The 27987-nt window shown below is 37.7% G+C and overlaps 1 protein-coding gene across 2 annotated transcripts; it reads right to left on the reverse strand.

The window, feature by feature from the left end:
• Positions 1-1083: 1083 nt before the first annotated feature.
• Positions 1084-24185, reverse strand: NBN (nibrin). Of its 2 annotated transcripts, XM_069005068.1 has the most exons (16): positions 24021-24185; positions 22330-22463; positions 19491-19636; positions 18036-18195; positions 17544-17647; positions 13255-13372; positions 12788-12978; positions 11630-11730; positions 9852-9987; positions 9155-9409; positions 8411-8879; positions 6354-6443; positions 5046-5201; positions 3931-4044; positions 2897-2946; positions 1084-1285 (listed from the first exon to the last, which is right to left on the reverse strand). In XM_069005068.1, exons 1-16 carry the CDS (start codon positions 24049-24051, stop codon positions 1255-1257), a joined length of 2286 nt encoding a protein of 761 aa, XP_068861169.1. In that variant the 5' UTR covers positions 24052-24185; the 3' UTR covers positions 1084-1254. The 2 variants fall into 2 exon arrangements, with proteins under 2 accessions (XP_068861169.1, XP_068861170.1); XM_069005069.1 differs by lacking the exon at positions 6354-6443.
• Positions 24186-27987: the final 3802 nt, after the last annotated feature.

Raw genomic sequence — 27987 nt, forward strand, 5'->3', positions numbered from 1 at the left:
GTATCACTCTGGACACTGCTGATCAGCAAGAAGATGCCAAGACAGACATGAGAAAACATTGGCTTTGGAAGACCAAATATTTTCTGCATGATTCAACCATGTTGACTTCAGCACATCTGCTATCTTGATATACACAGATCTTGCAATGCTGCTCTTTAGATCTGATACACAATGCAGCAGCTTCAAACAGTGCAGCTCATCTTGCTTGTATGCTCAGAGGTCTTGGCAGAGGAAGTAATTTTGTTTGTGTCAATTCAATTACATCAACCAGATTACTTCCTCACATGAAGAAAGAGATCCACCCTCTTGAAGGAGGATGCAATAAAGGTACTGTCCATCTTTATCGCTATGTGATGGCTTCGTACAGCTGAGCAGGAGGTCTGGAAAGTTTTTTTTCACTGTACTTCCAGGGGAATCTCACAAATTGCAAGTTCTCAGATTACTAAAATGAGCTCTTCTAATCCACAAACAAGCAATTGTTTCCCTGTTAATTGACCTATTTTGAAGGCCATATTTTTACACAGTGATTGCAAAAAGTAAAAGCACGAAAGAAAGAAATAGGTCAAATAATTTAAAATCCAAAATTGGAGTGCAACAGCTCTTTTAAGACTTTGTCTGTCTTGGAAGTTCATTTTATAAATGAACATTCAACCACACTGATTTAAAGGTGTAAATGAAAGTATGTTTAAGCAAGAGACAAAGAAGCTGTTTTTTTCAGTTCCAAGATCTTCTGTAACAGTAACTATGAGTAATTATGCTCTACATAATGAACCACAGAGAAGGGATTCATTATGGCTCATATCATGATCATATCATATCATGATCAAATACTAGTTGCATCTCAGCCTCAATAGATTTTCAATTCTTAACACCCTTGAAAATACCCAATTAACAAAGCCTTTCTGAAAAGAGAAAAAATAGCCTGATGCTAACTTCCTTTTTTTCCCCAATACAGTAGTGATAAACAAACATTGGAAAGAGCCTAAAATGAAATCCTAAGTATCTATGGTATTTTACTAAGCATTACTCTGAAGTGAATAATGGGAAGGTCTTGAAAATGTGCAACCTGTAAGTACCAAGCAGTGAAAGGAACTTTTCTTTTTCTTTAATAAAAGCAAGACTTAGAAAACATGTCTTACAATAATATATAGTTCAAATGGTCATATATAGGAACGTCATACACACTGTAACCAGGAAACCTAAGGAACATAAAACAGGTTTTGCCAGAGAAACATTGTAAATCCAGGTTACAATTTATCTTCTTCTTTTCACATTAGGATCGTATCTGCAACAAAAAAATAAAATCTGTCACAAATAAGTAAAACAATGATATTCAAAGTTTGTATAGATCTAGATATACAAGGTGATGTAAATACCTTTATTATATACTCATAACAAGAGAATGGCCAGTGTTCAGTCCTTTCTCTGACTACACTCCTATAATTAACTTCAGGGGACTGAAAGATGCCTAAGGTAGAACCTGTGTATGAACTAGAGATAACCTTCAGTAAAATTTTCATATTTCCTAACTACTTACAACCTTTAAATCTGATGCATGAACAAGCTTCTCCAAGCCTTTAATGTCCCAACACTAAGTTCTTTACTGGAAAAGGACACCAAAAAAAACAAAGAGGAGGAAGGGGAAAGGGATCCTGTAAGTTTACATTTATGTACATTTGGCCACAACTCATTCAAAAACCTTTCTGCTGCTTCCTACTCCTACGTAAAGCAGATCCTTGCCCTACCTTCCCCTTTATACAGCTTCTGATTGACTGTTAGAAATTTAGAGCTACCTTCTGGATATACTAAGTAGTTACCTGATTTACTGCAATATGCTTATAGTTTGACTCTAATTGACATTGCTATCCCTTGGCCATCTCCATTTGTGCTTTGTCTCCCAAAATCCTGTCACTTCTTTGAGATTCTGATGTGTTTTGTATTCATGCATGAATAACTTAGACACAACTGAATGATCAGGCAGTTTTACTTCCACTAATTCTGCTCTTATTCATCAAGACTTTTCTCTTAGACAGGAAGATGTGACAACTTGTGAGCCAAATTACATCACCACACAGCTAGAAAGGTATTAGAAGTCACTGTTGTTACTATCCAACTCAGTCTTCAAAAATTAATGTATACCCTTTGAAAGAAATGCTCCATTATTAACTGTTAATGAACAGAACAAGTTGTTAATGCAATAGGATTTTCTGAATGGCTCTTACAGGTATTGATATGTAGTATCATGTTTGTTTGATAGTGATTCAGAAAAAAAAAATCCTTCTTTACAATATACATTTTTCTACTGAAAGGCACAGCTTTTGGTGATAGGCAAATTCATGACAGGTGAGAAGTCAAACACTGATCACTTGTTTCTTCACATAAAAAATATAGAAAGTAGTGAAATTTTTGCTAAATAAAATGAGGTCCCTGTATTAACTCTCAAAACATCTATTTGATTTTATTGTTATAGCATTGTAATGCGTTCATTCTAATGCTTAAATGTGTTCTTCTATGGAAGAGGGGGCAGGGGAGGAGTGGGGAGAAAAAGCAGATAGGAGCAGGGGATGATCCATGATGGAAACCTCACACCAAAACAACAGCAGCTTCAACCTTGTCTGTGACTGGCTACAGAGATGCTGACACAGACAGTCATGAACATCTTTTCATGTTATCTCTTCCACCTCACCTCCACCCATTTTCCATGTTAAATGAAGCCTGGATAGAGTTTGTTTTCCAGAGAAATTGCTGAATCACTTTGCCTATATTCTATACATGGGAATACATTAAATTTTGAAAAGAGTAGTCAAAGTAGTCTTTTCCAAAATCAAAATTTGTCCAAAAAAGCATGTGATGCAAAAAATACACATTTTTCTAAGTACAAACATAAAACTCTTACCTAAAGAGATCCTCAGCAAGTGATTCTTCTCTTGCATATCTGTCCTGCTCCTAAGAAAGTTTATTTAATATTTGATTGTTAAGGGTAATTCTAATGAACAGTCTAGAAAAACAATATTCCTGCACTAACAAAGTTTTCCCAAAGAAATAAGTTTTCTCTAAGTACTCCATTTAATGCATATTTACACTACTCAAATTTGGCTACTGCTACCAACTAATTAAATGGAATAGTTTAAGAAATATGTCAATTTTGGCCAGAAATGTGGGGTTTTGGGTTTTAAGCCCCATTACAGAAGTAGAGAAATTTTTATCTGATTATTTGTGTGTAAAGGGAATTTTAATTAGCATTATCTATATTCAGGGATTAAAAAAAAAAAGAGATAAGAAGTGTTGATGCAACTGGATCTCAGTCAGGCTGTGGAAATAATATGAGTCATCAGCAAGTATTTTTAAGGATACTATCAGAAAATTAAAGTGCCAGAGAACTGCCATGATAAAATATTTTTTAGGACTTCTATATATAAAGGTGAGGATTTGCACAAAAGAAAAAATATTAAATTTATTCTTATTACGTCTCTTCAGTATACTCCAACAGAATTTTACTCATGCATTTTCTGTTCAAGAGCAGAATATCAACTGTATTGTACAAGTATTTAAACACAGTTAACCATAAAGAAATTATTTCTAGCTCCCTGTCACACTTTTACAAGTCACAAGTTTACACAGCGCTCATTCCACTCATCAAAAGATCAATCTCATTTAGGTTATTGATTTCACTTTATATAAATATTTCTGATTAGATGAGTGTTGCATGCAAAATGAATTTAAATAACCAGATAAAGATGAGTGTTACCACTGACCTCTGACATTCAGTGACTTTACTACTGTACACGTTCCCATGTGTGGATAACTAACTGGCTGAGGTTTTATTTAAAAAATAAAATCCTGAAGTATTTCAGTAATGATCACAGGTTGGTATGACCACTTACATTAGTCAAGTTTTTATTTGATCGTGTTTAAAAAATAATTTCTTACCTCCATTTCTTGCCTTAACCAGTCTTCTAGCTCTGAATTCTTTCTAGCATGGTGAGCAATCAAATCTGATCCTCCAATAATGTGTGGAAGCTGTCCTGCCCCTGGGTAAGCTACCTGTTGGACAATAAATTCTTACAACTACAAGGCAAGCATAGTGCAAGTAAAAGATCCATTTTAACAAATTCAGAAAGTCTATTCAGATATCACAGAAGAAAGTAAGCCAGTCTTTCTTTGAATAACACTCAAAAATCATATTTAAAAGTGACTGAAGTTAAAAAAGCATTTACAGAAAGCTGTTAACTCCCTCCTTTTACCAAAAGAAACAAACAAAAATACATCTGATAAGTTAAATATGCTAAATAAATTTGATAGTGCATTAAATGGAGTTTGAAATATTGATAAAAATCATTTTATATTTTATTGTCAGCCTGCATAAGCATCTGTTACAAAATGGTGGAAAATATTATCAGAAAATTAAAACATTATCTAAAAATGAGAGTATACTCCCAGGAAGTAGTACTATGTAATCACATTCTAGTCACACTTATTTTACTAAAATGCCTTTCTAGTCATCTTATATCATATGACTTTCATTTTTATTTTATTTTTAATATAAGCTGAAGTGGTACTTTTACACTGACCACTAAGAATCATTTTGCAATTATCTTCAGGACCCAAGCAAGCAATCACCTTACTTTTGTATGATTCAGATTTAGTTCTATGTAGAAATCCAAAATTTATTAGTTAAAATGGAAGGTTCTGAATCAGCCTACACTGTATGCATAGGTCTTTGGAGAAGTGGAATTGCTAGCTTTTGGAGGTACAACCAGAAGTTATGGTAGCCATCACTTAACGACTTATTCCAAGTAATAGCTTGGAATAAGCACTACAAGTATCTAAATAATCTAGCACGAGGTAAGCCTTTGTCAACCTGGTACTTCTTCAGTCAATTAACAAAGTATCTGTTTACAGTACAATATGGTATTTAAATTGTAGAAATATGTTACTAAAGATTTTTTATAAATTGATAACTAAAGAAAGAAACAATCTGAAGGCAACACTTTTTAGTATTTTCAAATAGTGCCATCTTGTGACCATTTAAAATACACACTAACCTTTCTGAACATTTTGAAATTTTTCTTTCCCCCATAGCTGGTATTTCCAGTAAGACGACTATTCTGTCTTGGATGGCTGACGACCAGAGATCTAAACTCAGTCAACAGAAGCCTGCTAGGAAGATTGCTGGAGTCATCTTGCAGGTTGCTGTGGTTCTTATGTGGGAAGTAAAAGGAAGAAGCATTCAAGTGTGTGAATAGACATACAGCATATCTAACAGTACAAACTGTAAAGAAATTATTGTGAGCAGAGCTGAGCAAAAGTCAGGTTTACGAAACAGTGAGAAATAGCAGTAGTGCTAGAAGCTAAGATGTATGAACTTCTCAGCCTCCTTAAATACCATGAATAGAATAAATTTGTTTCTCATGTATTTAAATACTTCACAAAAGACAAAGTTGAATATCTTCATCTCAATTCTAGCCTACAGTTACCCGGCCAACTCTAGGGCTATGAGCTGAATTTGATCAATGCATCAAATTATTCTTGTCCATAAGAATGTTCATATGCGAGCAAGTCTGCATGAAAACTTTGCTGCCTGGGGCTACAACCGCAGATTCAAAAGAAGTCTGGGTGCAGGCTAAGCTCACAAGTAACATTAAACTATGTTCAAGGACAGCTCCAGCCCATATGCAGTACAGTGGTTTTATAGCAAAGTATAAGTCCTTTAATCTCAGCTGACCCTGCACTGTGGTATACCTCTTCTTCAGCTGTTTTTTGTATGTAGATGAAAAAATATTATTGTGCCCCTTGTTGACTGGCTACACTTTAATATCTCTTCAGAATTTTTTTTTCAGTTTCATTCAGCCTAGTCTCCTTTGCCTCACTGCCACTGCAAGCAATTCTCTCCTTCCTTCCTTCATCTCACCTACAAAAAATTAGCACGCTATCTACTGTTAATCACTGTATATCACATCCATTTTCCCAATGGTCCATCTCCTCCATTCTAGTTGTGATCTTAGAGCAGACAAGATTACATCCTTGGCAGGTCTTTAAGAAGTAATCTAAGAAAAACATCAATACAAGTATTAACCACATTGAAGGCTTAATACAATTACACATAGTTTCAGTCACCTTAAGTATCCACCCAAAAGCCATTACAGAAGCACACAGATGAACTACAAATGCCCTTTTTTTTCCATGGTCTGTAAGTTGGACTGCACTATTCAAATTTACATACGATTATATTAACGAGTACAATCTTCCAAACCTCCTTTACCCCGAAATAGGATCCAGAAATACTAGGTTCTTAAAATCAAAATTTTGATGTATTTTTGTAATGCTTCTTAAAGTTCACTGTTCAAACTTACAATCAGTTCGCTCCTTAACAAGTCTGGTGACTCTTGCTTAATATTACTTCTCGTTTCTGAAGTTAGAACTGATCCAAGTTCATCTTCTTTCTATTTGATTAAAAATTATTTTAAATATAAAGCTCAAATGAAATGGAAATTTAATTACATAAAATTGTTTTCTGCTCTTTATGGTAAACATATACAAATCAATATAAACATTTAGACAGAAGAGAAACTGCCCTGTACTTTAGATTTTTTATGATTTTACGCACACTGTAACAATGGTTGGAGGCTTTCTCTATTAAAAAATCACTATTATTTGCTCACTTGTTTTTTGTTCTTTCTTTATTATACACTAGGAAGTTTTGTCCATCTGTACAATCTTCAAAGTCCTGACAGGTTCTGGAAAACTGTAAAAGCTTTTAAATATAAAAAGTAGCATTTCAATTTGATATTTGAAGCGTACATGTGTGCAGAAAGAACATTTCATTACTAGGACAAGAAAGTATTCTGCAGGTTGAGTCTATCCTATAGTTTAAAACCAGATTGGCATTACAAAAATTATTTTCAATAGTTGATAAAATATCAAATCAGCTTTATGCACCCTGTAGGTTTTGAGTCAACTGCTAACATTCTTTGTCTTGCCAGATACACAAGGCACATCTACACTTAGAGAAAACATTCATCAAATTTGCCTGGGGAGCTTTATCATAAAATCTCCTTCCTAGTCCACTGGAAATATATTTTACATTAATAAAGTAGGTCATTATTAAACTATTAGAAGACTGCTTTTCAGCAGAAACGTTAGGTGCATTATCTGCTAAAGTGCTAGTTAAGTTGCACAGACAATTTTTTTTCTCCTTCAGAACCCTGACAAGAAGTTAGACTAGAAAAACTTTCCAAGCCACAACAAAATTCAATAGACTATTCCAAGCACCAATTTTAGTATGTCAGTATGGTCAGACCTATCAAAAAGTACCTGCTTTCTGATAGTATAAAAAGCAAGAAATGTAATTCTCTAAATTATAGGACTTGTCTTTTAACGTGTGCCTCTTAGTAATGCACACAAGAGAGCGTTATACTGAAGTTGAGCTCACACTTCACCAGAAGCAAGCTCCAGTAAAGCATCAACAAAGTGTCAAGCTGGTTTGACCTAAGAATGCACAGAGAATTACTAATGTGGTCCATGGAATCTTGCAAATCCTGTTAATCATGCATTCAAACTTTTAAACATTTAAACACTGCCTACACTGTAAATGGACTGGACAGTAAGCTTTAATACATATATTTTAAATAAACCAAAAATAAACCTGTTCTTTTATTCCTATGGTATTTTTAGTAGTCTAGATCTCTCAATATTGTTTTGCTTTACAAACCCGCCTTTTTTTTTTTTCAACAAAGTAACCACTGTTAACTCAAGGGGTATTGTTTTCTTCATATCTCTTAGACAATTCCCTTAGTGTCAAAAACAAAACCAGAAAATTAATCACGAAAACACAAGCTGTGTTTTGGGTTTGCTGTTGTTTTGGTTGGTTCTGTTTTAAAATTTCTCGTACAGGAATTTTAACAATCTTTCACACAATATCAAAAGATTCTGACTTAGAAGATCTTGGACACTACTGTGTTTTTCAACAGAGGAGGTCAACTGTAAGTTTCTTTAGAAAATTAATTACATAAAGATAATTTAGTAGTATCTTAGTATAAATAACAACATTATAACTAACACAGCAACAAGCAATATGAGAAGTTTTTCTTGGACCATTCTGCTGTTCTACTTACAGTATATAAAGCGGAAAAAAAAAAAAAAAAGCATTCAGAATACAAGCAGCTCTCAATTCACAAAGAGAAAATGTCCCGAAGAATGAAGAAACATTTAGGTATGTGTAAAACTGCAGTGTTCACATGTAACAGATTAATCATTCTGAACCAAAAATGGATGTATGAGATTTAAGCAAACAAATTTTACAAAGCCACTTTCTGTATGCCGGCAGCCTCCTCCTTAAAAAAGCTAACTGCATCCCCCTAACAGAGCTGCAGATTTCAAGATCAGGCACACGAGAAGATATAAAACTTACCAATACTTTATTCTCCTCTCTCTGATTTACATTTACTTCTTGAATCCTGCTTCCTTTGGCTTCCAAACATTGTTTTTTTCGTGTATTACCTTGAGCTTCCTGGTCATGATCTGCCATTTGATCTTCCCAGTCTAGGTCTCCACTAAACACAATTTCTAGTGCTTCTGTATCTTCAGATGTATCATCTAATTCCTTTCTCTTTTTTGGTGCATGATTTTCACCAGAAGTGGTTTTAGTGTCTGTTCTATCACTCGTTAGCTTGCCACTTTCCCTCATAAGCTTTATACCCATGTCTTCTACTGCAAAATTTGGGTTTGGGTCCAGGATGTTATTTTTCTTTTGATGCTGTTTTGCTTCACTGTTGCAGATTGATGAAGTTGTGGATTCAGTGTATTTGGAAAGAGGCAATGACCTTTCCTCCAATTTTGCTAGTTTGGGTACAGATGTTTCTTCTTCTTCAGCTCTTTCCCTTTGCCAGAAATAAATTACAAAAGAAAGAAATTACAAAAGCATTTTTGAGTATGATTAGCTGTACCCACAACATAACAGCTTCTGGGGTTTTAGGGACTGCATTGCGAAATTTAAAGTTCCCTCGAGGAAAAGCTTTCCATTCTAGGAATTTGATCTAAAAATTACCTTTTTAAGTATGTGTCAAATTGAAAGTACATTGCTTGAGTTAAAATTTTCCAGAAACAGCACCAACATACCAACAAGGGAAGTAATGTCAAGAACACTTCAACGTACCTTTTTCTAGCTACCTGGAAGTAATTTGTAATTGAGTTCGACTGGTGACATGAAGCACCCTCGCGAGGTTTGCCAGCTTCTGCAATTTTAGATGGTGAGACAGGCTGACTTCTTTGACTCAACCCAGATGTTCTGTTCCCTCTAGGCATCGATGTTCCTGCACTTACACTGCCACTGTTTTTCTTTATGGCAGTTGTATCCCGGAAAGCCATTTTCCCTTGTCTATGCACCTGGGAAGTATTCTCTATCTCCATACTAGATTAGAGAGGAAAAAAAATACTAAATGACACACAGGAAGTTACCAGAGACACATCGAATCAGAGACACACTTTTTAAAAAAGCTATAGCTGTACTTTGAATAAACTTATAAACAATGTGCTAAAACAAACTGTGAAATCTGCTATGATCAATATATTTTTATGATTGTGAAATGGTTTGAAAATTTGTGACGGTTCAGAAAGTCAAGACAGATATGCAGCATCTACATTTGCATTTGAAAGAGTCATCGAAGTCCTATGGGATGGTTTCTGTAATCTAGCACTAAAAAGCAAAAATTATGTCACTGCAGACAAGTGACAGCAATTTAGTAAATGCCATTTTTAACACTGTATATCTTTGCCCATGGCAATGATATAGTTCTTCTGCCTACAAAAGATTGTTTTATTTGCAAGTATTAGCTTAGAAATGAATACTTTACCATGTCTGCTCTTCTGTATCAGCTATGTAAAACGTGCTGCTATCTGCAGCAGTTGGCATTATGGTTTCATCCACAGCCAAACTGCGGGAAATGGTTTGGCCTACAACAGCTGATGCAGGAAAACTTTCAGATACAGCTGCAAGACCAACACAAGAGAAGAATTAGAAGGTTAATGTCAAAGCTGTGTTTCTTTGCACGTGCTATCACACATTACTACCTGATCAGGTGAGATCTTTGTAAAATGGTCTTAAAGCAATTTTAATTTAAAAATAAGCAGATTTATTAATTAAAAAAAACCTGAAAAAATAGTTCTAAAGGACCATATTCTGTAATTCAGATTTAGTTAAATATTCCAGTGATTAAGTAATGGAATTATGCTTAAATAAAAATGAAGCATAAAAGGAAATCATATATCAGTATGTACAAAATGTACTTAAAAAATCATGTGGTATATATTTTATGCAAAAAATAAAATATATATCCTGTGATATATAGTTTATGCAAAACTGTCAGAGGACAAAATTCCTTTTACTTACTCTTTTATGATCTCTAATGTGATTATTGTATCTGGGATACAAGTTTTTTCAACTGTAAACACAGCTCCCTTTAAAAGTCTGATATACAGTCTGTTTACGCAATTTCAGACAACTTTTATCCAACTGAATCATTCAGACTGGAAATAAGAATCAGCATTTCTGATTCATGCAATGTCTGAAGGATCAGAATCTTAAAACTTAATCTGACAACTAATATTGTGATATTTTCTAAACTAATTTGACAGGCAATAGATCATACGCAAGTTATTCATGCAAGAATATCAGTCAACCAAAATATTTTTCAGATCTCTGGAAGTACTGCATGTATGTGTTTCTCTGTTCAAAATATATTTTTAAGTAAGTATGGTTCTACATATAAAGACAAACTTATGGGTTTTTTTCTTTGCTTTTTAACGGTAGGATTTTCTACCTGATACAACATTTTGTAGAACAAAACAATCTGTAAAACATAATTCTGAAAATTTTATAGCAACAAAATACAGAACAACATGAAGGTACATGAAAAGAGAATTAGACAAAAACCTTTTTCTGTCTCTCAAAAAGTCTGTCTGACTTTTATTACTACTGCATTAGCAAATATAAGCTTCAAGTCAAGACTTGGAATGTCCACCCCCAAACTACTACTTCAGCAAATGTAGCAATCATGTCTCATTGCCTTAACTTCTTATGGAAAGATTATTTTTAGTTTTGAACTGTGTGGGAGGTAATTGTATTTTCCTAAAGCAAATTCTGTTTTGTGCAGAGACAAAAAAAGAAAAAAAAGCAAGCTTTAATAAATTAATTCCATTCTTATTCTCTTGATTTCTAACTTTGACCTTTTACTTCCCTATTACCCCAGTCTTTTATGAAAAGACAGAATAGCGTGGAATTCAAACTACCACATACCTATGAATTCAGTGGTCACTAAAAATATGAACTTCAGATGTTTTTAAAGTACCTTTCCTTTCAAGGTCACTATTCTATGTGTCTGCCTTTTAGGCTAGTTTTAGATCTACTTTTTTATTTACATCTAAGAGTCACAATCTTCATTGCAATTTACTGCAAGACCAATTAAAAACCAATTACCTCTTTGGAGTCCTATAAATTTTTCATAGAATGTCACTCTTTTTTAGTGGTCTTGCAAAACAGAACAACTTGAATGTTAGTAATTGATGCTCCTACACAAAAAGAAATACTGCCTCTTTGAGGCTGCTAACTTATTACTACCCTTCTTCCAATTACCTTTGGAAGCAGGCTGCTTTTGAGGGTTGCAGTATTTTTCTGTAGACATGAAGATAACTGCCAATCCAATTTCTGCCTCTGGAACAGCCCTAAGATTCTTGCTGTCAATACACAAATTAAAACAAAAAAGTTTTTCAGTACAGATTCAAAGACGAAAAGGCACATGGGCACAGGTATGGCACAGTACAAAACCGTCCATTCCTCCTCCAAAAAAAAAATCAGCCTAGACTACAGTTTTTCCCAATACAATGTCAGCACAATTATTCTTCATTATAGCCATGTTCTACATGTATGAACTCCCATGTTTCCTGCTGCTGTAGCCACTGTCTAGCTCCAGTAATCTGGCCAATACATCTCTTCTTTCCTGATTTTTAGTAATTTAACCAATTATACTCTACCCCTGATTCAAAAATGTGTGAAAAGAGACTTGAAAGATCTGACCATTTCTTACAAGTCAGGCACCCTGCCCACCCCCCATCTTCTGTACTACAGCCATGAGGAGAGATTGAGTACCATCTTCTCTACCCAGAAGGAAAATTTAGGGGAACTAGGTTTATGTGTTAAGGATTGAGATTCTGTTTCACTGTTTTAATAAAATGGCATCATGATAATCCTAACATCTATAATATATGCAGTCTGCCCTCTCAAACAAAACTTATCATCAAAACAAAAACTAACTTTCATTATACAGAAGCTGTTCTTCAAAAACACTGTATACAAATAATTACGTAACAATGAACCACATGACCTCAAGGTGCCATCTCATCTCTTTTTGATGAAATACATATATTTAAAGCAATATCATAAATGATATATTTTGCATTCTTATATTAATTTTAACTTATTTTAAATAGTAGAAGAGAAACTACTTGTCTGTAATTTTTAAAGCAGTTTCATTACAATGAATTTTTGTAGAACTGAGTTCTACAAAAAAATAATAAAAAGAAAAGAAAACAGAAATTCCATCAAATCCTCACGAACTGCCAACTCCTTTCCCACTTCAGGAAGTTTTAGTTACTCTGCTAACTACTTAGAACAATGAAAAAATGTCCTCTTTATAATCAGCCTCCTGCTTAAATATGTATGCAAATACCACAACCAAGTCTCTGTAACAGTTCGGAAATTACTGCACCGCTGTACAAAAGAACAATGCTGTACCTTTCCAAGATAGTCAGAATGGAATCAGTCCAGTTTCTCAGAGAGTCAGATCCTGAGATCTGAGAGTTTGTCAAACCCACATCAACTACACAAACTTCAGGAGAAAGTAGTAAAGGCATTTCTTTTCTTCCTTCTGTCATCAACTTTACTTCCCCTCCTCCAAGAATAACTGCCGGACCCAGTTTCTTGTGCTAAGAAAAGAATGCAAATAAAAACAAACATCTTAGAATGCAGTCAGTTTAGAGGTATCAGAATACAGAACTATCAGCATAGGGCTTCTCACTGATGCCTTACTGCAGATGTAATGTGTTCTGTTTCTCCTCTATATTTTATCTTGCCACTGTACTGAAGAATAAATACACAGAAATCCTTCCTTCCTGATGAACCCAGAATGAGTGTGATTTCAGAGTGAACAAAGCTGTGCTTAGTTAGCCCTGCAATATTTTTGCAATGTAAAGCTTGATTACCTGCTTGGCGGTTAGAAATACGAAAGTTTTTCCACTGAATATTTTTTTCCTTTCATGACGCTCAGATAAATCCAGGTTTTCAGTGCCAATGGAAGGCTCATCAACTGGAGGATAAAAGCTGCAAGAACAGAAAATGAAAGTTACAGAATTCACATTCACTTATCAGTACCGACTCATAGTCCTTTCTGGTTTAAAGTTCCGAAGTTAAAATACTGTGTTTCTCTGTTAAAACTACTTACAGAAATAATTTTCAAGAGATTGTTAAGAAGAAACAGAGCCCCTAATTTCTCAACATCAAAGATAAGACCAAGACTTCAGTAACTAAGAAAACACTTTTAGGAACGTATTCAACCAAACTGCTGTACACATAGCCACATTCTTACTAACAATACTGACAAATGAGACTGCCACCTCATTTTGCACTTACTCCAGATAACAGTAAAACTCCACACAAAATTAGTCATCTTGCTTCCTCTACCCTCCACGTGGTGAGAGCAGTCACCCCTCATTCTCTTCTACTGTGTCAAGAAATTGTGTAACACCACACTTGAGAACAGCCTATAGTATGACAGCAGACAAGTACACTTTTCTTGCTGGTGGGATAGAGAACTGAAGGGATTAGTCATGCAGATTCTCTACTGCTTTGTCCAATACAGGCAAAATGAGAAGGAGTTTAGCTGGGAAACATTTTAGGCAAAAATAAAATTCTATCCTGAAGCTCTAAATTTTGTCACAGCCTGTGACCACAGCTGCAGTTAATGGTGGCATGCCCAGAGCATGCAAAGCCTCTAGGGTCAGGATATGCATCTAACTGACAATTTCAAGATACTCAGAGGATCGTTGAGCCACATATTCCCTACCACAGCAGTTCTGACAGAGCAAGGGGAAGGCACGTATCAGAAAGGAGGGAAACTACAGGTCAATTTTAACCAAACTATACCACATCTGTGCCCAAATAACTGTTTATGTACATAGTTTGGCTGATTACAGAACTATTTATCTTTATTCTGACTGCTGATTATACATCCTTCTCATACTTCTATGCAGGAAAAAAAAAAGATGCTGAAACACACCAATGAAATTCAGTTTAACAGCAAAGACTGGCAGATTCTAAGCAAGAAACATATTCCATGAAATGCTGAAATACTGAAGTTTTGGAAAAAAAAATCGAGTATCTGTAAATAGACATTCCTCAAACACTGTGGACATTCATATATTTCAAACTGAACACAAGAATAAGCACATAAATTTTCTCCTTCATCCAAATACACAGTTCAATTATGATAGGCTAAAATGTGCTATATAGTTACAGGCTTTTAAGTAATCTTCATTCTTATGTCTTCTTCACAATCAGTTCTTGAAGCTTTATGTACACAATGAAAATTAAGCAACCTAAATCCACCAGATTTTGAAAGATGAGTATTTGATCAGTTTCAGCAGCTTGTTCAAAGCTGTTTACGAAAATATTGTTGCATTGAAATTGAACAGAAATGATAAAGCCTACTAACTTAAGGTAGAAATAGGGCAATTCAGATTTTAGTTATTAAGCCAGAAGACTTCTGATACCAGATCCTATAGAGACAGTGATTAACCTAAGATAAATACAAGGGACAAAGTCATTGCTAAAGATGAAAGGATGAGTAAAAACAGAAAAACAGCAGTTTTCACTACTTTGAAACTCGAGTATAGTTTCTTTATAAATATATTTTAAAAGCTCCATTTTTTCATTTCAGAAAACAACTTTAACTGATGATTGTCTCCAAATAATACCCCAAAACATCAACCTTTGATTTTAATTATAAACTCTTATCCAACGCTGATCTAAGCTCAAAAGGCAAAGGTCTTTTTCAGTCAGGAGTCTGAAGTGCTCCTCATATTCTGGCCTCATAAGCCGTTAACAGTAACACCATTAACCAGAAAAGATCCTCTACAACCTTGAATCTCTCAGTGAATAGATTTTGTTTCTTGGTGAATTTCTGTTAAAAACTCTGTTACTTTTCTTCTTTTTCAAAGCCCTGCACTATCGACACTGGACTGCAGTAATAAAACACATTATTTCATACAGGACGGCACTTATGCAGCCATTTGTGAAATCTTCAGTTACTGTTCTTCCTCGCATAGGTTGTCAGAGAGTACCAGAGGACGGCAGTAACACCGTAAAAAAACCTCACGTAAAAAATTCCACATTCACATGGGAACTGCAGGTTTGCAATTACACGAAGTCTTACTATAAACAAAAAAGATGCTTTAATTATTTTTTTCTTTTGAACTTTAGGACAATGTTTCCCTAGATTTTTTGGGAGGGACCAGCTCTACAGTAATAGTAAAGATTTAATTAACAGTGTCACCCAGTATTGCCATCTCAACATACTTTTCCTATTTCACACCCAAACTAGTATTGCTCCAAGCTGTCCAGGGCCCTGTGGATATACCAGCTCAGGTCAGCTCTAGCTACAATGCACAATATAGAGATTCCCTATCAAAATTAGAAGTATTTTTTGAAATTTAATGAAAACAGCTGCTAAGTAAATTTTCAGTATCTTCCCACAAGCTACATCTCATAAAACATGACCTATTTAAAATACAGCAATTGTTTTAAACATAGATCTGTGTATTACATCAGCTGTTTCATCTAGCTTGATGCAGAACTCTCTTTGAAAGCTACATAATGTATATACTGCTAGTGTCACTAACTTTTAGCCGGTTCAGCTCCGCTCAGGATCTTGAAAGTTAGCAAAAATATTTCAGAAATGTAAACATACCCATCTGTTTCTTTTTTAGGGAGAACTTAAAAGCTCAATTGTATTATCACTTCTGTATTAAATGGACACATGCCCTGGTTTCAAGAGACAAAGACACAGTTTACTCATTCCTGTAACAGACAGGAACAGCAGCATTACCATCAGGTAATATTCAACCAAACAAATTTCAAGTTGCACAATCAATCACTAGCTTTTGATGGCTTGTATGATCTGCTCTACAAAAGAAAAAAAAATCTCCCAGGAAAGTATTTCAGAGAGTATTAAATAGTTTGTTTAGTTTTCTTACATCCTTAGAAAACAATGCAGAAGCAGAAGGGAAAGTTACAATTAATTCAGATTCTCCCTTTCTTCTGAAAATGAAGAAAAAATGAGTTTTAAGCCACTCACAGATGACTGATTTGACATATTACATAAACCCTGCTAATGCAAAGTAGCATCTAGAAACTAAAGAGTATTTCCTACCAATTGCTCCAGATTGGCATCTGTGTTGTTCTAACAAGGTAGTGTCATGTTCTGTGAAATATATTTTACCACATAATAAGCACAGCTCACTGTGAATCCTCTCCAGTTTTGTTTCTATTTCCACATGTGCACCAGCAGTTGTTTAGTATCCACCCAGCCTCAGTCTTCAAACTACTCTACCAATGGCTACCACCATACTCACTAAAGAAAATAAATTGCCATTTCCTAACATATATGCATATTTATGCACATATGAATGTATATACACAGCAGAAATTTCTCACCTGCATAAATCATGTGTTCGTACAATAAAAAACCAACAACCACAACCCCCAAACAAAACACCACTGTCTCCCTCTTCAAGGTAAATGAGTAGCAATATAGGCTCAGATGAAATTGTCACATACAATATTCAGACTATTTCACACTTTCTCACATCGAGAAAATAACCAGAAGAGCTATTCTGCAGTATTTACTGATTCCAAATTAAGAATTCCCTTTTGAAGTTAATTTAACCATGAAAATAGTAAATATTTTATTCTAATATTCTATTTATTCTAATGCATATTAGTATCACTTCATCTCTTAACAGATAATTAAAAACCTCTTCTATTTCAGGGAATTCAAGGGTCAAGCTAACTCTGTCTGACCAAAGTTTAGAGTAACTCAGTAAATAACTGCACTCTGGGAAAATACATCTGCTTAATGAAATAAACTTGATACAATTTCTTTTATAAAAGTATAATTTCTTTATTTTACGTATCAATTCCCAGAAGTGTTTGAAGCAACATTTAAATACCAACAAAACAAGTTCCTTTTTAGAGACAGTAACATCTCTAAGCATACAGTCAATTCCAAGAGCTCATTTTATAACTCTAGGGATGAGAACAATAAAATTGCTAGAATATTAAAATGTCAATCATATTAAGCATTCCTCCACAAATAAAATTACTGTGAATTGCATATTATGACAAAAATTATCAGATAAATGTGTAGTTATTTGCTAATCTAACTCCCATAAATTTCATTCTGCAACACAGTAAATATAATTATTTGGCAACTTACCTTCCATGATTTGGCAACTGTTGCCTGGACTGAATAGCTCTGATTAATTCAGAAAAAAACTCTGGTTTTATAATTGGTCGAGCACAAATCAAAGCACATATAGTCTGAAAAAACAGAAAATACAAATTTACTGCACGGAAAAAGTTCAGATAGAATATGGTTCAACTGACATTAGCTTTTTAAGATCTGAGATGTGGAAAATGTCACACAAACAAATGCACAATAGTTTATTTTTGCTTCTGGGATTGTTTTGCTTCTAACAGCCTAGCTTTTAATTGGTGTCTTGACTAAAGTTATGAAAACGTAGAAGGCAACTGATGAAAATCACTAAGTCTTCAAAACTGTTTTTTTTTGTTTTCTTGCCCTTCAACCTCCCATTGACATACACATCTTCTGAACTTGGAAAAAGAAGAGTTGACCACCATTTTGTAGAGAAAAATCTTGAACAGGTGTAGAATTTAATTGGCATTAGTGGGAAAACTCTCAACATACCTTAACAGTAACTTTTACTGATACCATTACAAGGTGGGTACATTCTTTTGTCCATTCATTCACTATAAGACCTCCAAGCTGCTGGATGGCTTGATTTAAAGCAGTTTTCTGAGCTACATCTAAACATGAGGAGCAGACAACCAGAGGTTCATACTCCACTCTGCAAAGAACAAGTAAAAGAGAATTGCTTAAGTTAATTCAGCCAATCATTATGATGAACAGAGCTGACTTAACTATCCCATTTGTATCTCAGGGAAATCTGAAGGAAAAAAAATAAAAAGACCCATATTCTAATCTAGATTAAAGTAAAATCTTCCTGATTTAAATTTTCCTGAAGAAACAAAAAAATAATTTTTATTCAGAAAAATTAATGACAATTTGACCCGATGTCTGAAATATTTCTATGGACTGGTGGGTCTTTTACAGACATCACACAGAATTAGCACTTCAATAGCACAAGGTCTGGGAATATCAAAAGAAATTTGAGTGTGTGTCCCCAAAAGAAAAAGTATGCTCAACAGGACAGTTCAGCAACAGATTAGTACTTAAAATATACACGTCATAGAATGCAATTTCAAGTAACATTTCCTAACATTGCCATTATCCTTGCCCATAAGCTTTACATATACTTTAGATCTTCCACATCAAATTCAAAACATATCAAATTCCATTATTTCATTTTTAGATTATTTAAATTTCTTTCTACTTTGTAGACTTTCTAGTACAACAGTCACGATGTATCTGGTCTCATGGTATGATGCCTGTATCATATTTCAGATATGTTTACCTAAAATATTAAAAAATAATTTTTGTAGTAATTGGAAGAGAATGCCAAGCTTTTTATAACAATAAATAATACCAGAAGCAGTGATAAAACTGAATAAAATTTTAAGGCACAAAACCACCCTCTGATTACTTTAACATTGATTTTAATGGTCATTAGATGTTTTCTATTTATCTGTCACTTCATTTCCAGAACTGCTTCCCAAAAATAAACAGACAGCACTGGCTACCATGTTAAATTTGGAAAAAAATACCAAGTTGGGCTCACATTCTCCTGCAATGTCAGTTCTTTTCTCATTACATTACAAACAGCTAACAAGGGCTGAGACAAACTCTAAACCTTTCTCCCTTCTTCTCATCTGGTGTAGGACTTTGTTCTTTGCCTAAAGAGAGCCTGGAAATACTCACTGTACATGACACATCATCTTCTAAAATGCCACTGCTTTTCTAACAGCAATTTTAACCTCCCAGTGTCAAAACAAATTATATAAAAATACAATGGAAAAACTGTTTCAGAAGCAGGTGTGGAACACAGGCAAAATACTAGTCACCTCCTTTGCTTTCTAAAATTTCATCATTGCTGTATCACTTGCAAAGTTGAACGATGTGCTAAAATACTCTTCTAAAAAGCTCATTTTTTTTTACTTGGTATTTTATAGTCAAAGCACTTACCTAAACTTGCTCTCAAAAACTCCAAAGTTGATTCTGTCACCAGACTGCAAAGACTTTGAAGTACCATTGAGGTTTGATCCATTAACAAAGGTACCATACTTAGATGTATCTCTTACTGTTAATATAGGTACTGAGAGAGACTGACTCTGAAAATAAACATAAATAAGCCATTATAGTTTATCAGAATGAGATAGCTTCATCAGAAACAAGTTACTATCACTGTGGATCAAAGCAATGGATAAATAAGAAGCAGCCCACAAAATACCATCTTAAATAAAGACTTTGGACAATGAGGCTTTCTATATGTAATTATTCATCTTCTGCTTTTCACTGTGAAGGAATTAGAGAAAAATATACATGTTTTTAGCTTTAGAACTTTTGTGCTTCTTACACTTGGTCTTTTTGGAGATTACACTTCGTCTTTCTGGAGACTGTGCATGGCAGCCCTTCACTGGCCCAAAGCCTGAGCTAGAGCAATTTAGCAAGGCTCTGAGATTTATTATTTATGTTTTTACCTACCACTCAGCCCTATCCTGGGCATTGGGCTGAATGGTAAGTAGAAGCTTAAAGTCACCTGAGGGCAGTTTTTCGCATTTCCTTCCATGAGGAATGCTAGTCTTCCCCAAATTGCAGAACATGGAGACACCAGCATCTCTTGAGAAGAGGTTAGACACTGATTTCCAAAGCAGTTCACAAGCCAGTGAGAACACTGATAGTTTGTTTTTATGAAATTGTGCCATGCAGTTATATGCTATTTCACAGAATGGATAAGGTTGGAAGGGACCACTGGAGGTAATCTAATCCAACCTGCCTGTTGAAGCAGGTTTCCTTACAGCACATTACTCAGGATGGCCTCCAGGCTCCTTTGGAGTATCTCTAGAGAATCCACAACCTCTCTGGGCAATCTGTTCCAGTGCTGAGTGTCGTGGTTTGACACTGGCCTAATGACAGGCACCCATGGAAGTCACTCACTCACCCTCCCCTGCCACAGCTGGGAAGAGGAGCAAAAAAAAATTAACAAAGGGTTCATGAGCTGAGATAAGGACCGGGAGAAAACACTCCAAGGGCAAAACAGGCTCAGCTTAAAGGTACAAAGTAAATTTATTACTAACAAAATCAGAGGAGGATAATGAGAAGTAAAATAAGCCCTTAAAACACCTTTTCTTCCCCTAACCCCTCCCTCCTTCCCACCACCAGTACAGGGAGACAAGGCATGGGGGTTTTGGTCAGTTCGCCACCCTAGGTTTACTTTCACTGCTCAGGGAGAGGAGTCCTTCCCCATGTGAGACCATGGGGTCCCTCCCACGGGAGACAGTTCTACACTAACTTCTCTGGCAGGGCTCCAACCTCATGAGCAGCAGTCCTCCCAAAACTGCTGCAACGTGAATTACCTCCACGGGCAACAGTCCTCCAAACACTGCTGCACCATGGGTCTCTCTTTCCACAGGGTGCAGTTCTCCAAGGGCAGTGCTCCATCCTGGAAGCAGGGGGCCTCTCTCTCCACTGGGTCTCCCACTGGAACACAGCCTCCTCCAGGCATCCACCCGCTCTGGCAGGGGCACCTCCCCCATGGGCTGCGGGTGGATCTCTGCAGCCCCGTGCACCCATGGGCTGCAGGGACACAGCTGCTTCACCATAGTCATCACCACAGCCTGCAGAGGAATCTCGGCTCCGGCATCTGGAGCACCTCCTCTCCCTCCTTCTTCACTGATCTTGGTGTCTCCATGTTGTTTCCCCTCACATGTTCTCACCTCCTCCTCTTCCCTGGCTAGAAAAACTGTGCCCCCTTTGTTTTGATTTTCTTCTTAAATATGTTATCACAGAGGCATTACCAACCTCTCTAATTGGCCCGGCCTTGGCCAGTAGCATGTCCATCTTCAGAGCCATCAGGGATTGGCTCTACCAGACACAGCGGAAGCTTCCAGCAGCTTCTCACAGAAGCCAGCTCTGTGGCTCCACTGCTACCAAAAACCAGGCCATGCAAAACCAACACACACAGTTACCCTCACAGTAAAGTTCTTACTCATGTTCAGGTGGAACTTTCTGTGTTCCAGTTTCTGTCATTGCCTCTTGTCCTATTGCTTGGCACCACTGACAAGAGCCTGGCTCCATCCTCTTGACACCCTCCCTTCGGATACTGATAGACATTGATGAGGTCCCCTCTCATTCATCTCTTCTTGAGGCCGAGCAGGCCCAGATCCCTCAGCCTTTCCTCACAACTGAGGTGCTCCAGTCTCCTTATCATCTTCATAGCCCTCCACTGGACTCACTCAATATTTGTAGTATTAAAGGAAAAAATACATTTTATGTATTTTATTTTACTTACTATATAAGGTTACATAAATGAAATTTCTGCCAACTGGCTTCAAAACATCCATAAATGTCACAACAATAAATTGCTGATTGCTAATTCTCCTTGGTACACTTTTCTTTTCTGTGTCCTAAGCATATAGAGAATTAGTGATGTGAAATGAAACAGAAACTAAGTCTGCAGTAAAACAACTGGAGCACTTCCCAGAATCTAAAAGTAGTCTATGTAATAAAACTTAATTGCATAATTTTCCTGCAATGATTATTTTAATACAAATTCGCAGTGAATCTTCACTCTGGGACAAAATAAAGCTTGGACCACTAAAATTATGCCACTAAATTCCTCAACAAAAGCAAACAAACCTAAAGGAAATGAAATAAACTTCAAGATTTAAAAAAAAAGACAGGTTATCAACAGTTCTACTCCAAGCATAAAACTGGTAAGAGCAAAATGAGAGTATGCATGGTCACGGCAGCCTGAATTATCCCCACAGTGCACTGATAATGCAGTAGAATGGTGGCTACTTACAGGACTTGTTTCAGGCTGACTTACGGTCAGAACTGCATGACTTCGACTGATAGACTGATCATCCTGAATTAAAATTGTACAGTTTTTCCGTCCAACAACATATTCTACACCACTTAAAAGCCGATATGGCTCTCCTGGAAATAAACAAAAAACAGAAAAATATCAATTTACAAAAAAAACTGAAATACCTGAAGCACGTAGGAGAGACACTGAGAAGTGAGTAGTACATCTGAGTCTTAGCTTTGCCATGCATCATTTATGCTCACAGCATGGTGCTAATAATGCCAAGGTTGTGGGTTTTATCCCCATCTGTGCCATTCACTTAAGAGCTGGACTCAGTGATCCTTGTGGGTCCCTTCCAACTCAGACTATTCTGTAACTGAATTCTGTGATGCTGATTAGGCTGATTAAAATTATGCATTTAGCTTATAGAGAAAAACCTCTTTCTTTCTTGCTCCCTTGCTCTGTCCAATAGAAAAGGATACATTTTACCATAAACAAAGCAGTTTCAAAAGTGGCACTGCGCTTTTTTCAAGGACAATATATTTTTACCAATACTTTCTTGAAGATTAAGTGTGACATTTGGAAGAAAAAATAAACACAATGTAAGACAGGTTTTCTAAAACACCTTTGCAAGGGTACATAATTTTATGTAGGTTATATTATTTATTCACATAACAGATTAAGAGGTTCAGAGGAAAATGTCCTCCTAATGAATGTAAGGAAATATGCATGTAAATCAAATTGATACTTAGTAAGTTCAGTTTCTGACCAATCATTATGCTTTAGCTTATGCTTTGTGCCTGTCACCTGGACTCCATGGTAGCTTCCCAGCAAATGGCTTGACTCCCTCCCAAAGGTGTGCTACCACTGGTCAACAGAACCAAAAATGTTTCTTGATGGAAGTGAGTACATACAGATAAATTCCAGTTATCAATCCTGGGCAAACAACTTTCCAAATATGAACTGTGCAGAAATGATCATTCTGAATAGAATGACGAGTGTTTTGATTCATTCAAGAGCTCTCCAGGCAGTAAGAGGTAAATCAGTTCATTTCAACAGGATTAGGTGCTGTTGCCACCAGGAAATAAATCAAACATCCAAAATTTCCTCCCAGTGAACCAGGAAATACAGAGTGGATGCAGTTGTGTTGTGTCCTTATAAATACTTAGGAAAAAATGTATGTATTATATGATACCTATTACTAAAGCTCATATGAACAAGGAAACGTGAAGTATAGGGGCGACTTAGTTTCAAAACTCTGCACCCAAGAAACACCATAAAGTTCAACAGTTAGTCTTTGAAACATTAGTACAATAGCTAAACATCGTTTCTGAGACTGACTGCTGCCTCAGAGCTCAACTCTCCAGGTATTTCAAAGCAGGACTCTCTAACCTGAAGCACCCTAAGACATCCCACACAGGTTCGAAGAGCCCAGCTAGATTTAACAGGCGCTGTGGTCTGCAGTGCTCCAGGGAAATACGGACAATTCGCCGTGGACAAACGCCCAGGGCAACGAGGACTTAGATCACCACTGGCCCGAAGCAGCACGGGCGCGCAAGCCAGCCCTGTGGAAGCCAACACGCCTGCACACCCGGGGAGCCGCGCAGGCGCCGGTCGGGGCGGGGAGGGGGCCCGCGGTGCCCGGGCCTAGCCCGCCGGAGCGGCGGCGGCATCTGGCGCTCCCTCACCTGTTCCCGAGGCGGGTACCAGCTTCCACATCTTGGAGCTCCGCCCGGCACTCCGCGGCGAGCCGGGACGGGGCCGGGCCAGGGAGAGAAAATCCCGGGAGCGGCTGCCGCCGCGATCCCGCGCGCCGGGCCCGGCTAAGGGGAGGGACGCGGCGGAGGGCGCCGCCTACTGGCCTCGCGCAACCTCTGCAGCAGTGGATCGGCGCGCGTGCGCGGGGCGGGGCGGGGGTAGGGCGGAGGCGGGGCCGGGGCGGGGCCGAGGCGGGGCCGAGGCGGGGCCGGGGCGGGGCCGGGCCGGGGCCGGGGCGGGGCCGAGGCGGGGCCGAGGCGGGGCCGGGGCGGGGCCGGGACGGGGCCGGGGCGGGGCCGAGGCGGGGCCAAGGCGGTGCCGGGGCGGTGCCGGGGCGGGGCCGGGGCGGGGCCGAGGCGGGGCCAAGGCGGTGCCGGGGCGGGGCCGGGGCGGTGCCGAGGCGGGGCCAAGGCGGTGCCGGGGCGGGGCCGAGGCGGTGCCGGGGCGGGGCCGAGGCGGGGCCGGGACGGGGCCGAGGCGGGGCCGAGGCGGGGCCGGGACGGGGCCGGGGCGGGGCCGGGGCGGGGCCGGGGCGGGGCCGGGGCGGGGCCGGGGCGGGGCCGGGGCGGGGCCGAGGCGGGGCCGGGACGGGGCCGGGGCGGGGCCGGGCCGGGCCGGGCCGGGGCGTGGCGGGGCGGGGCGTTCCGCCGTGGCTCCCCCCTGTGCCCCTGTCCCAGGCCGTCTCCTCCGGCCCGTGTCAGTGTGGGTCGGGGGTGGCATCTCCGGCCCCGGGGGCAGCTGGGGACTCCAGGTGAGTTGTGTCCCTCTGTGCTGCCCTTCTCAGTGCGCTAATATGCCTAACAAAATGCATTGCATATGGAACAGGAGATGTTCTAGACATTCATCTCTTAACAGAAAGTGACTTCTGGATACAAAGAAGAAATAAATAGAATTTTAAATAAATGAAAAAACACCTGGGAGTTCGAAGGCTATTCGGCAGCTTACCAGAGACTTGTCTTATGCTGAGTTTTCTGGAAAGGTACAGCAGAGGACAGGTATGGGGATGCCATACGTGTGTGACTGCATTCACACATATCTGAGGTATGGCTCAAAATACCCATTTCTGCTTGTGCTAGGCAGCTCAGAGAAAGCATTCCTGATGTCCATGATCACATCAGCCACAGCTGGAGAGCAAATTTCTTCCTACCAGACAGTGGGCTTATTCTCAAGTAATGAATATTGGTAATTGTTTGCCCCCTAACTTTGCAAAATAATGAAATCTGGTCAGTCTCCTTAATCTCTTCTATTATCTATTTCTTTGCTTCTTTTTTTTTAGTCCCTCATAATTTTGTCATTTCAGTTTTGAGCTAAGGTGACCAGAAATATACAGTATATCTTAAGTGAGACTATTTATTTATTTTATATAAGTGTACTTAAATATTCTCTGTATTGTTGTCATTATTCTGTGTTATTTATCCTATTGGCTTGACTCATGTGATCAACTCACATGACAAATCATAATTATAAGAAACTATATGAATCATATAAACCTCTTTTTAATGTTAACATTATAAATTTTCTTGCATTCATCCAATTTTATTTTATTTTTCTAGTATTGTGGTTTACCATTCATTTACCTTCTAGACTTTGTGAGAGCTGTCTCTGCTGTCTCTCTGATCCTGACTGACCTAGGTGTCTGTTCTCTAATACTTGTGGTTTTCTACTTGTTCCCTTTTTCAGTTCAGAAATAAATGATTCATGAGAGTCCAAAACTTAGAGATTATCAGAACAGTAACAGTATCTAAACAAAATATCAAGGTGTTGTTCTATCACTAAACTTTCGCTCTTTACAGAAATTTACATGTGCATTATGTTCATATTTTATTCCTGACCTAGGATTTTTTGTTTTGTCTTAGTAGTCTCTTGGATCAAAACTCTCTTGGGCTATTTTTAAATTTTATCATCAGGTGCTATGCGTTTCTTTTGACAAGGTAGTTTGCGTGGCAGAAACAGCATCAGCATGCAAGTTTATGATGAGGACTCAGGCTGAGCTCTATGCTATGCCACCTGGCTAAATCCTTGAAAGTCAAATTATACCTGCCAGCTCTTATATATTCATTATCTCTTAGGCATTTCCATAAGAGATGATTAAGACATTATTACCTTTGCAGAAGACTAGCTCTAGGCAGACACTTTCAGATCTTTTCACTTTTCCTAGGTGTTTCATTTTTTAATTACTTTTTCCCCCACAGATATTACATTTACAGTCTTGTAATTTCTCATGTTATCCCGGAAGATTTTTTTAGAAAAACCCAGATATTTCCTGCACTTTAAACCTCCTGGCATACCTTGAACTAGAGACTGGATGCTTCAATATTTCAGTTAGGCTGTTTTTAAACTCCCCCTAAGCTTGTAAATATGCACCACCCAAACTGAAGTGGGATTTTGTAAAGTGGAGTAATAGCCTATTAAGCCCATTATTTTCCTGTGCAAATGGGTGGGTATCAGTAAGATGTGGGTAGTCTGCCTTCAATAGTATTTTTAGGTTGTATGGCATTAAGGTGTTATTGCAGTTTTAAAAATTTGTCCACGACCCAGTCTTGGAGACCATTTTCTTCATATTACTAGAAAATAACAAGTATGGGATAGGAATTGCACCTCATAAACGAAAGCTGCTAGAAAACATTTTCTGAAATTTAGTTCAGTCATATCATCTTGTTCACTCTCACCATAGAAATATAATGATTGTTTCAGAGGTAGCTGTTTAGCCCATTTGTATTTTCCAATGCGTAGTTTGTACTTTGTTTCCTCTTGTTAGCATTGTTCCAGTGAAGCTTTCTAAATTCTGTAGTATTTGGCATTTTAAAAGCTTCTCTTGAACAATATTCACTCTGTTTCTCCAACTTTCTTTTTTTTTTTTTGGTGGTTATTTCCTTATTTCCTGGGGTTCTTTGTTTCTTTGTTGTTGTTGTGTTTTGTTTTGTTTTTGTGTTAAGTGATTACAGATCCCTTGAGACTCAGTGTGTTTGAATTAAGTTAGTGTAATGGAATGTTACTATGTAAATCTTGGAGCAACTCTTTAACACCTACCAGATACTCCACGTGCTACTTTAATGATAAAGGTGGCAACTATTGCCCAGCAGTGTGACACTATTGCTTCAACGCCTGCCAGAAGGTGTGCAGAACTTATATAGATGTTACCTACTCTAGAGTTTACTGTATCAACAGAGCATCAACAATTTTTTTTTTCCTAAATGTTGAACATGTAGAGAAAATGGCTGTTTGGTCATTTTTATACAGGGCAATGATGACTAAGCTGTAGGATTTAAATTCTGCTTCCTCTGAACTACCACAGCAGTGTGTAAGCAGTTTGCCTGGAATTCTAAATTCAAAAGTTGATAGTATAGACCCACTGATAGATTTATTGTCTTTTATGCCTAGTTTTGTAACTGCATAGATTCATCAAGTGTGGTGTCCTCCCTGGAAAACCTGCAGCTTTATTAAATCTGTAGGTTCTTACAGCTAGTATGCTGCTCCTCCACTCCCTTATCCTCTCCTTCCTTATGAGTAGATATGACTCTGCAGGTTTCTTTGCCTTATTACAAAGGCTTTGCAAATGGGTGGGTATCAGTCAGTCATTACTTTTTCCATCAGCCAGTCTCTGTGCTCAACACAGATAAATCAAGTGTCTTGTTATCTCAACATAATCTGTAGCTGAATACGGTCTGATGTTCACAGAGTGCTTAGGCTTTTTCTGAACTCCATTAGCAGTGTTGAATTTGAAATGAGGACTCTTGATCTTTCTGGTAAACCTTGTTTCACAGCAGTCAGCTGCTGTTGGTGTGCGTGGTGGAGCCAGCATGGAGCCTCTGTCTGCTGTGCAGGAGTGATCTGTGAATGCACAATTTCACCTCAAATCAAGCCCTGTGTTACCCATTCCATTTGAATTGCTATTTA

Source organism: Aphelocoma coerulescens, chromosome 2, assembly GCF_041296385.1.
Source record: "Aphelocoma coerulescens isolate FSJ_1873_10779 chromosome 2, UR_Acoe_1.0, whole genome shotgun sequence".
NCBI classification, from domain to species: Eukaryota; Metazoa; Chordata; class Aves; order Passeriformes; family Corvidae; genus Aphelocoma; species Aphelocoma coerulescens.

What these genes read in the sequence shown, in the direction of transcription:
- NBN (XM_069005068.1), bottom strand. Translation starts at nt 24,051, where the DNA reads ATGTGGAAGCTGGTACCCGCCTCGGGAACAG. An exon ending in CAGTTGCCAAATCATGGAAG is followed by an intron (nt 13,373 to 17,543) that starts GTAAGTTGCCAA and finishes CTGTTCTTGCAG; the next exon opens with CTTTTATCCTCCAGTTGATG. An exon ending in ATTCTGACTATCTTGGAAAG is followed by an intron (nt 11,731 to 12,787) that starts GTACAGCATTGT and finishes GTGTATTGACAG; the next exon opens with CAAGAATCTTAGGGCTGTTC.